We start from the raw sequence: 11,784 nt of genomic DNA on the forward strand, positions 1-11,784 counted from the left end.
GTTATGTCATTCTGAGTCGTTTGAGGCTGTTCTTTGACGTTAAAAACCTCGGTAGTAGAAGATTTCGTAATTTCTAAGATACGATCGGCAGATGCAACCAGCTCGTCTAAGGCGTTCTTCTGAAACGAGACCAGAACCGCTTGCACCTGTTGTGTAACTTTGGACAAGAAAAGTTGTTTGAATAGGCCTTCGTCGAAAGTTCTCAGTCCTATAACCTCTCTCATCCTTTGCAACATGTCCGTCACAGAACCGTGCTGCAGGTCTATGTTATTAAAGAGTTGATCTAACCTTTGTCGATCGGTTAGGTCTCCTCGTTTAAGAATCGAACGTTTTAAGGTTTCGTACGGGTCAGAAACATCACTAGTAAACATACTAGGTGTTACGTACCTGTTGAATTCCCGTGGTAGTGCCTTGACTACTGCGAGGAATTGTGCATGTGTGTCGATCACGCCGTGTTCAGAAAAGTCGGCTTCTGCGTAGCAGAACTAGGCTTCGATATTATCGGGCCAGAAAGGCATCAGTTGAAACGAAGGTGGGGACAATTCTTAAGCCTGAGTACTTTGGGTGTCTGTTCAGTCATGATGAAATATGAAGTACGATAATGAACGAGGGGAAAAAATATATATCCAAGAAAAAACACGAAAAAAATCACAATGTTTAAAAAATAAAAAATAAGGCAATGATATATAAAAAAATCGCAAAAAGGAACAGACTCACAGTTGTAATTAGGTGTACCAGATCACGTCGGTCTCACCAATGAAGATGACACGGGTATTCAGTGTTCGACAACGCTTTTACCAGTAACACCTTCTAATATAATTCGTTCCCACCCAGAGAAATCAAAAGACAGAGTCGAGGAGATCGGAAGAGTGTATTTGGCGACTACCAATATATCGGAATTCTCTGATCTAATCTGGCTAGCGATTGCGGTAGATGTTGAGCACAGCGTTACCACACGTGATCTGGTGCGGATGCATGACCGAGCGCCTTCAACTAGATGAGTCCACTAAAACATATGGTCAGCATCCAATGTCGAAAACTTAGAGCTATTTATTTTGGGGATTTATTTACCGCTACAAAGTATTTGGTTTGGACTTTCTTTGTCTTAATAAATCTGCTGTGTGAGTCGTTATCCTAAGATGTAATTCGTTTACTCTGGCTAATTCCTCTGAACGTGGAACCTGTATAATTTCTCCCCTAAACTTCGCCAGCAACCATGTAATTACATATTAGCTACTCACGACTAAAATTGAAGCTGGACTAAGGGTTTGTCCAATAAAACGAACCATTGCATTCTGTATAGAGCGCGAAGATTCCTCAAGTCATTCACTACCAACGGTTGCCTTAAAATATAAATTAAGTAGACGACTTCAGAATCTTCTCTGCGGAATGTTTGTATACTGCTCAATTATGCAGTTGAGATTTGCAAATATTCATCGCTGCCAGCCTTTTATGACTCTCTGACTGGGAGATTCGGCACTTTTTTCAGTCTTTAGGACTTGGATGAGGGATTTCGGAATTTAACAGTTCCAAATTTCCGCTCAAGATTTAACTTTAAACTGTAGACTATTCAGTTGAGTTTGAATGTTTTCCTGACATTTAAGGATCGACTAGTAGTAATTTAAAAAACTCATCGTTATTCTTTAACCACAAATGTTGACATTTTGTTTTAGTTTTTTCATCAACCTCGGTATCTCAGTTATATATAAGGCGCTAATATGATACAATTTACATAGCGGGTTACTCAGTTGTAATGAATTATAAGGTCATTTGACAGAGAATCTTTATCAGAAGGTTTTGGTGTTGTTTGTTCCTGCCTTTTTAGTTTTTAAGAAAGTAATGTAACCATGCACTTGGCTTTTTAAACTTTTTCATAGATAGTAGAGAGTGTTCTGATATTTGAATAAACGTATCATCTAACTTTTTGAGTCTACTCATTATTTCGAACTTATTTGTTTGTATAAATTCGATGCCGCATAATACCTCCATAAGTTGAGGCCAGGAATACTCAGGCGACAAACTTTGGGAGAATGCAGTCAACCTGTAGAAATTCATATAGTAACCGAGAAAATTTAAATTATTCAACATTTTCGAAACTCTATTACCGAAAAAGACACTCTTTATCGTAAATTATGGCAAAATTTGACAACAATATCAAAATCAGGGCGAAAACTGAAGAGAATTCAAGGAATCACTATTCTCTTATTATGAATTTAAGTATTTATTGTCCCCTAGAAAAATGAGAGCACCACGACTACTTGAGTTCCCTATTTGCGTTTGCGCCACATTATTTTTTTTACTCTAATCGTTTCTTGTCACGGAAAATATTTAATATTATACCTGTAGGATTTCATCAAGTTATGGATTTCTGTTATAACGTCTTTTTATCCAAACCAATAACTTTAAAAGTGTACACGTACTTTAGGGAAATTAGTGATAAAGTAACTGAACAAATTATTTCCGTCAACGGCAAAAGACATTCTTTAAATTGGTTTGAATGGATGGATCTACGACTCATGAAGCCAACTGGATGCTTATTTGATATAGGTCTTTATAACGCCCTTTTGAACAAGACACTACTGCGTTTATGATTTCGATGGCTGAACTACTTCAAATAGAAGTTGAGTAAATAAGTTCAAGGCTTAAGTTAAATTGAAAAGTTTTAGACTTATCTTGAAAGGAAGGTTCTTTGCATGTGATAGTATTGGTAATAGGATAGACAACCTTATTTCAGGAGACATTAAGACACAAATGACATCAACAATATTAAAATTTCCTTTACTTGGTTAGATCTTATGCAAACAGCGTGATAGTGGTTGGAGAAGCTTCTAGGTTTCAAAAGTCTGTTCCGTTTTTATATGTCACGCGGCTGTGTAAACAATTTGCTATACGTATTAAGATACATATGTATCCGATGATTCAAGGCAAAATTTTTATTGGTTTTTGTTGTGCTTGTGATAAAGTAGGGCCGTTTCATAAATCTTCAGCGAAAAATACTTGACGTTTTGCCAAATAGCCTGAAATACATCTTATTTGTTTCTACCCGTCGCACAGTTTTTCATAGTGAAAACATTTCCTTTTTTGGCAGTCACTAAGGTTTGTAGTATCTAGTACTAGGTTAAGTGCACATGGGTTATTATGGATTCAGGACAGATTGACTTATTCATTCTTCTTGAGCCACATTTTGGCCTTGTTGATTATACGTTTTTAACACTGACTGCTTTTTGTATCTGCGTATATATGTGTATGGCTTATCCTACTCACCACATATCTGTAGCTTATTTTGTCTGACTACAAATACCGAGGCATGCTTGGTCAAGTGAATTTGGATAACTCATCCTCTTTACTCTGTATCTTATTCGGTATGTCTGCCTGAGTTCTTGAAGTAAATTCATCCAACAAAACCCGTATTTGGCTTCTTATTACCTCCGCCACACATACGTAGTTACCCCAGGTAAAATTCGGAGTTGAGTGGAAGATTGATGTTGACGGTATCTTCCCACGATCAAACCGGGGTCAGATATTGGGTCGCAAAAAGTTATTTGAAATATTACTGGGATTGAAAACAACTAACGAGATTTGAGCAAGGCTAGTTCATGAGGTCACTAACCCCTGATTTGGGTTGCGTATGCAAGCATAACTCTCAGGTAACTATTATTTTGAAATGGCATACATCCCTTCTCTTTATGAAGATTTGCTTGGATTAATTTGGATGAAAATTATGTTTATTGGTGCACTTTAACACAAAACAAGATGAATGTGAGATAGTCGGACAGAACATAACAGATTTACGGTCTGAAAGGTATGGGTGTGCTCTCTCGAAGTATTATATAGCTTCAACAGAGCTCCTGCTTGTCCAGATAACAAAGATAAGGTCAGAAAATCTCAGAACTAACGAATCACACCATTTATTGTTACATGGAGTTTTTACGGCTGAAAAAGTATAGACATAATAGACACTCACAAACTATATGTGTGACTGACCCCCAGTAATTGTTTTTCACGGTCCATAGATATACCTTATAGCTTGTAAAACCGTCAGTGCTAACCCTATTTCTTTGTCAGATTCCTCTAGAAGAAACACTACTTGATCATGCTGGCAGTATAAGTTCCGATTATTTACACATTTTTATCATCTCTCAGGTGTGTCAAAAGCGATTTACTCCTCTTCCTAAAGTCTCGTTTGTTCGTATTATTGAACTCTATTTTTAGCCTTATATTCTATCTCATACAACACTAGTACCAAGAATTAGATTTTAAAAATATCATCAGTGGTTTCTAGGACCACGCTGTAGGCAACATTTTGGAGCTTTCAATATCCAGTTTCTGTGTCACAATCAACGACAGACTTTGTTGAATAAGGTCATAAAGTATCAGTACATAAATAATTTACGTGTCCCTGAAACCCGTTCACATAAATCGGGTTTGATTACTCACTAAACCAATATAGCCAGTGTAAAAGATTAGCACTGTTCACCCTATGCTCATCTGAAAACTCGATTGATATGTCTTATTTTGTTACTAACAGTACAACAGCGTCATTTTTTCAGTGCAGAACAGGGTGCAGTGAACTGTATCTTAGTTCTCTGTCGCTCAGAACTAAAAAACTCAGAAGATAAGAAGTTGATACTTTTGCCTGCTTATAGTCTGTGCTCATAATTTCTAAGCTTGAAATGTGGATCGACCAAAAAATCAGTTAATCTCGGAGGTTCTCTAATTTGATTTAAGTAGTTGGTGGCACCAAGGGCAATGCTATCGGTCATAAAGGTAAACTAAATTTGGGGAAAAACTTAGTTTTAGCTTTAAGGCTTTCGTTCTGTCCTCAGATAATCATTTGTTACTAATAAAAACTAACTTTAGGCACTACTGCAGTACAATGTTTAACTTAATGATTACCTGCACCGGCTCAATAATGGGAATAATCAAACCATGCCAAAATGGTGTAAATTTTTTAATTGCAGATGTCTTCGAAGTGTTGCTCGTATAAGATGAAACCACTTATTGAGAAATTCTGAGGCTAAGTGCAATGTTTTAAATAGAAACGACGGGCCGACTGTGACCGATCAATTGTCTGTATAGTTGGAGCATTTATGTTATTATCACTTAAAATGTCCTGGAACGTTACGATATGTTACTGAGTTGTATTCTTACCAATACAAAAAGCAAGTCATTACTGTGCCATCAAATTCAGTGGTGGAAACTGTTTCATTTTACATACCATATATGAGAGTGATACATTACCAATTATAATACATTTTGCTATTACCACGTTATCTACTGTTAAAATAGTTCATTCATTCAGATTACTGCTGTTTTGAATAGTATCCAACTAACATAATTATCAACTATAATATTTCTCTCACTTGACAAGCATTATATTAGTTCAATCTCTCAGTGTTTGGTGCATAAACATAACGGAGACTAAATAAATACTTGGCAGTGGAAAATTCGATCTCCTTTAACCGAATATATATGTATTACATCATTAGTCGTTAATTATATACGTCATCGCTTTTTGTTGCTTTACTACACCTGAAAGCACTATATTACTTATTTTCCCAAAATAAAATGTGTGGATGTATTCTAAATTCATTTATATAACCATACAGCACGCGCTGATTATGATGAAATCGTAACACTGTGGTTAGCTTACAAGAGTAAGTTCCTCATTTGACAGAATTTCGGATAATAACTCGAAAAATGTTATTTATAGTTCTTTTCTTTTCACAGGTAGCGGTTGTCAGAATCGTTCTTTATCATTTAATATTGAAATTTTATACTCCTTAAAGTCCAAGTTGGATGAGACTTTAGCAGATATTCTAAGTGTATTCATTTCTATAACTTCTGTAATTCTGAGCCACAAACATTACCTACATTGTATATGAACAAAGAATGACTAGTTGCTTGTAACATTCAAGGGTTGTACATTTTCAGTGTTTAATTTTTACTGCCGAGAATTTTATTCCACTATGCAATTTAGTTTTGACAAAAATCTAGATGTTTTAGTAAAGACTTTCATTTGCATCCTGTCTAGCTATTTGTAATAGTCACCAAGTACAATTTTACTTCTACGGCTGTGTTTAATCAAGGATAACAGGAAAATGGTTATTTGTGACTCTGTCATGATATTTAGTCACATAATAAGAAAAATTAATTTAGCAAGTTTTATTTAGTTCTGTTCCGTCATAAATCTTTAAAGCTGAAGGACAAAAGCTAAATGCCTGTTTGAAAATTATAAAACCTTGATGCTACTATCACATTATTTAAGTAGCTTGTCATATTTACAGAAAGATTGTCCCCATCATATTAAAAAAACTTAAAATAATATTTACCAATATATATCACAACTTGGACTCAAGATGCAAAACCCTAATAAGTAGTATAATACATGATTTAAAGATAAAGTTATGGTTTTCAGTGTGAAACAATGTTTCTACTTCTAGAGTAACTATAAAACAATTAATCAATGATTTTTTTAGTGTGAAATCCTAGATGATTAATATATGATCAGATTTAGAGTTCCATGATTTCATTTAGTGTATTAAATACCACTGAAAAATCGAAGTTTTACATGAGAAGAAATGGTAGGTTCTAGTTTAATGATTTTTTTAATGAGGAGAGTACAGAAAGAAAGAAAAATAATATCATGAACATTAGTCAGTAAGAATAGATTCATAATTATTGCATGTATTTTATAAGTGTCAGATTCCCTTACAAAAGAACGAAGAAAGTATAAAACTATCTTAATACTTTAGCATCAGTGAAACCTTTGATAATTCCAATCATGGATCTTTTTGGATTAAATAAAGTTTATCAATATAACTTTTTCATATCTACTTATGTTGTGGTGTATGCTACTTATATTGACATAAGTAGTAGATGATGTTAGTCGTGAACAGAAGGTCTAACAGCAGAGACAAGAGGATTGAACAGTAAATAATGGAAACAGGATGCAATTTGTATGACAATGCAAGAACAATGAAGTATGAGTCATTTTGACACAATTGATGAACATTTTGCAAATTAAGCATTTACTTTATGATTGTTAGATTTTATTAACAAGTCTTGTAATTTTGTGTTAAATACATTCGATTGTCCTCACTCGTGTTCTATTCACTATAATATGACCTGTTTATTAAAGAGAAATCCATTATTTCTGTACTAAAGTTTTAATAAACTGTAGAACAAAAAGCATATGAGTTGTTCCTCCTAAGTTTGTAAGTATTATACATTTTCAATCATGCTGTTTCCATTAGGTATTTCATAAATATTGATCAGTATAAGCTGAATAAAATGTAAGTTGCTAGGTGGATTTTTTTAAAGGTTATATGATTATTTCTTAACTTTCTTCATGTAAACATTTCAGATACTGACTACTATGTTATACATAGTTTTAGTGTTTTTTTTTATTGGATCCATATATTTCCAATCTCTTTTTCAATTTATTTCAGACTCTTGCTTCTTTCATGTTTTAATTTAACTTGTTTATCAATGAAAAAAAAGTGATTTCATACATCGAATCGATAGCTTTGATCAAAATCATTTTTCCAAAGTAAGCTAAAGTCATTCTTTTTGATTGGCAATTACTTCACTCTTCAGAATCTTCCAAGTCATCAGATGTATTCTGGACATTTCAACAAATCAAATCAACTGAATACTTTCAATGGTAATTTTTTTTAGCATACCTTAGTTCAATTAACTAAATTTTATAGTTTATGCAGAAGCCCGTAGCTTATTGAATGAATGGATGATTAAAAATACTTTGGACATTGAAGATTTACATAGCGGGACTGATGATTTTAAGCCAATTACTCCTAGTCGAAAAGAAATTAAAAGAGAATGGGACCATCTATTTAAAGACAACAATCTGAAGAATGACGTAAGTTGTGAGAGTATAAAAGCTTTATTATTCAACCAAAAAATCTATGATTCACATCCTAACATATTTTAGATTTAGTTATTCTTAATTTTAAATATTTGCATATTACTGGAATTCTGTAAAACTTTTGTTTATAGTTATCATATATGCGAATGTTAATGCATCTAATATGATCACGGAGAGTGGATAGAGTCATCAGACTTCATATAAAATCTTTCATTGACAGACGTACGCTGTTCATAAAAGATACTTTGATCCATTGAAACGATGCTCACGATTTATTTATCAAATGGTTGCTTGTGAAACATGTGTTCTTCGATCTGGATGAGAAGTTTTTATTTTGTTCTGTATATCACTATTAGCCTCTCCTGTCGTAGAACTGAGATTCTCTACACCTTTTTCCCGAGCGCTTAATCAGTCCATCCTGATGCTCATATTTGTGACCAGTTCTAACCATAGACTTTTTATCTGTATAGACTTTTGCGTTCCCTCCAACTCTCTCGTTCATGTGATTGTCATATCTTTTCCGTACAGATTGATAAATCAGATCTATGTCGCGATACGTCAGTTTATAACAAGTTGATATGAATACTGACCCACTAAAAATTCCGAAGCATTCTTAGAATCTCATCAATCCAGATTTTGATATATTCTTAATCAAATTTATTTTCATCATTGTCTCTGTGCGCATCACTACCACTAATAACATATCATGTTGTTTCATTACAAACACATGTCTGTTTTATCCGTAAATTTTTTTCTTCATTGAATCAGTTTTGTTTTACATAGATCAATGAAAAAAGGGCTAATACTATTTTTTCAGTTCAAACATCAAATAACGGGACCTTAATTCAAGGCATTAGGGACGTAATAACAATTACTTTTTCGTTCGTATACTTAATGTTTTTCTTCCTTGGTTATCAGTGGTATATACCACTGTTCATTAAATATCTGTAGTTATGAATACAAGGATAGATTGGTGATTAATTAATAGAAAGAGATCTAAGGGTGGGCAAACCAAAACGTGATATCAATCCATGAGGTCATTGGAAGTTTGGCCTAATCGTGTTGGTAGGTCTAGACTAGATGGTCAGCGCCTGAATGATTATGGAAACCAATAGTTGGAGACGTTGTGTAACATAGAGCCGAATCGGTTACAATAGTGAAAATGAATTCACTCTTTGACTACCTTTAGATCCTTAGTTCCAAAATCATCTTGTATTCTTTTTTTATTCAAGGAATTAGTGTTTTTATCTGGAATAATGTCGTCTATAGCTAATTTTCTCTATCACCACTGACATTTTTTCTGTTTCTACTACTATGCTATTTTTACTGATAATTTCATTTTTCTGTGCTAACGTAGTGTGACAACTTGAACTAATGCACAAATATGTCAGGTTCTCCGTTACGAATAATTGACCGACTGATTCATTAGTAATGAACTTCAAAGAAATGTTAGTTCTGGTCAACAATATCTATCTTCTCCAGGAGTAAACAAGTTGACTATAGACATAATTTTTATACCTTAGTTATTGAGATGGTGGAGAAGATTTGTAGCTTAAGTGGATGGTTTTGATGATTATATCTATAGTTATATGTAAGTTAATATTATATTTCTTTAAATACTTTTTCATAACTCAAAATGATAGTAAAAAGAAAAGACTGAACCAATTTGCGACGACTTTGATTGAGATCGAATAGTCGTTTTCGCAAAAGTGCTTTATGTATCAAATGATATGCAAGTTAACTCAGATGACGAGTCCCAAATAGAACCAAACGGAAATCCTGGATCCCACTTCTAGTCACCATCCATTTGTGCCTACAAATACTCGTGACTTAATGGCGATACCGAGAGAATCCTCACAGGATGCACATATGCTTTTATATTGTATAGATAGACATTTAATGGGACACTAAGAATTAGATCCAGATAACTGTTTAGTCCTTGATTGCATTGTTAGTCAATGTATATTTACGTAATTCACAGGTCATTTTTGCTAGAGCTTGATGTTTAAACAAGTCTATGTCGCTGAAGCATGTAAATGCTATGAAAGCTTGTTAACGAACCAGTTTCTATTATGGATTGAGCTAGTATGTCATGAGGACTAATCAATATAACATTACGATAATGCATATGAGCATTAATCAGAGGACCATTAGAATACTGGGTTAACATAAATATAAAATCGATCGAGAAAGTTGAAGTGGAAATAAGGACTATTAGTAATAGGTCGCGTTTCTTTAGTCGGGCTAACCAATGTAGAACTATGGTCTACTATGATATTAGTACTGCTCTAATAATAGACTTAATCCTAAAATTGTAGATTTGTCATGATATAACTGCCTAATCTATAAGATCTTGCGTGGAAGTCACATCATTGTCTACACCAACTCACTGTATCATAGCAATTACCAATACATGATGAAGAACAAGCTTAGGCTAGAGAAGGAACAATATATTTATTGTGAATAGAAGATATAAGGTAACATTCAGCAGAAACCACGCCTGCATGGCCGAGCCATGCCATTCGATAAACTCTAATCCATTCAACTCATTGTTCGCGCCTTCTCCATCGCTAGGTATTTCTCCGCGTTAAATATTGAATATCTATTTTCCGAGTAGTGTTGTGTTCAGCTTTGAAGATTGTGTGGTTATGGTCCAATGCCACTACACTACTGTTTAGCTTAAGAAAATTTCACACTACTACAATGTTGATATAGTTCCATGGATCGATGAATTTCATTGGTTTTTCGAAATTTAAGTTTTCAGATGACTATGAAGTTGATAATCACTTGAAAAATAATCACTTTACAGAACATAATTCTAAAGACTTAGATTTACCCCACATTGGTTATACACGCCAACGTCAGTCTACATTGGAAAAAATTCTCTTACGTCAAGAAGAGGCTAAAGCACGACGCGAACTACGACAAAAAGAATTAGAATCTCGTCGTATTCTTGAAGCTACTAATCGTCAAATAAAAGCACAAATTTTGTACAAAGCAAAACAGGTATATATTTTTGATCATACATTTTTATATTATAATTATCTCTTATAGAAAACTCAATGCACCGCTTTTGATTTTTTACTATTCTGTGCATGTATGTGTGGAAATTTATTTATTGTCATCTTTCATGTAGTTTATGACAAATAGTTCAGCTAATAAACATAATAAATAATTTCAAAAGTTTATACAGCATTTATGTTTTCCACAGTTTTATTTAATTCTAAACATCAAAACTTGTTTATCATTAGGTTATAGACTGAAGTTTGTTTTGTAGTTTCCTATTACTTCAGAACAGTTCATCCACATCCATCCGTTACACTTCTATAAATCTTGAAGATCTTATGACCTTATATCCTAAAGATAGTTTACGCTACGGATTTAAATGAGGTGAAGATAGACTAAAAGCTAGGAAACACTGGATAACTGATGATTCAATTCAAGAACTCTAGGTTTCACAGTTAGCATGTTACATGTAGACTTCTGGATTATTACTCAGCTATCCATGTTTTTGGTTGGTGATGTAGTACAGGATTCATCAGATAGTGTTGGAAGGTATCCGCCTCATACATGACAAAATTGAACTTCACTAATCACAATTTTCAGTACGAAATCCGGAAGTTTGTCATAAAACAGGTCACTAGGGATTGTCTAAAGGTCCAGAATTAAATTGTAAGCCAGGCCACAGGTACACAATGGCAATGAGTCCCACAGTGGAATAAACAGATATCAGGTGCTCTGTGGCCTCCGTTATCTCTCTTGCTAGTGTTTATTCACCACAATAACTATTATCCAATTAAACTAATCTCAACAAATCTATTCGTTCCACGTTTTCTCAGATTTTTCTTCTTGACTTTATTACATGTTTACCCAAGTTTTTTTAATTTTATGATAATATT

At 33.8% G+C, this 11,784-nt stretch overlaps 1 protein-coding gene across 1 annotated transcript; it reads left to right on the plus strand.

The window, feature by feature from the left end:
- Positions 1-1,732: 1,732 nt before the first annotated feature.
- MS3_00010242 (uncharacterized protein) lies at positions 1,733-11,274 on the plus strand (the record flags this gene model as incomplete). Its single annotated transcript, XM_051218602.1, has 5 exons — positions 1,733-1,765; positions 7,452-7,552; positions 7,600-7,879; positions 10,643-10,891; positions 11,179-11,274. The coding sequence occupies exons 3-5, from the start codon at positions 7,748-7,750 to the stop codon at positions 11,272-11,274; spliced, it is 477 nt and encodes a 158-aa protein (XP_051075390.1). The 5' UTR covers positions 1,733-1,765; positions 7,452-7,552; positions 7,600-7,747.
- Between the last annotated feature and the right edge of the window lie 510 nt (positions 11,275-11,784).

The sequence above is a fragment of the Schistosoma haematobium genome, chromosome 1 (assembly GCF_000699445.3).
Source record: "Schistosoma haematobium chromosome 1, whole genome shotgun sequence".
NCBI lineage: Eukaryota > Metazoa > Platyhelminthes > Trematoda > Strigeidida > Schistosomatidae > Schistosoma > Schistosoma haematobium.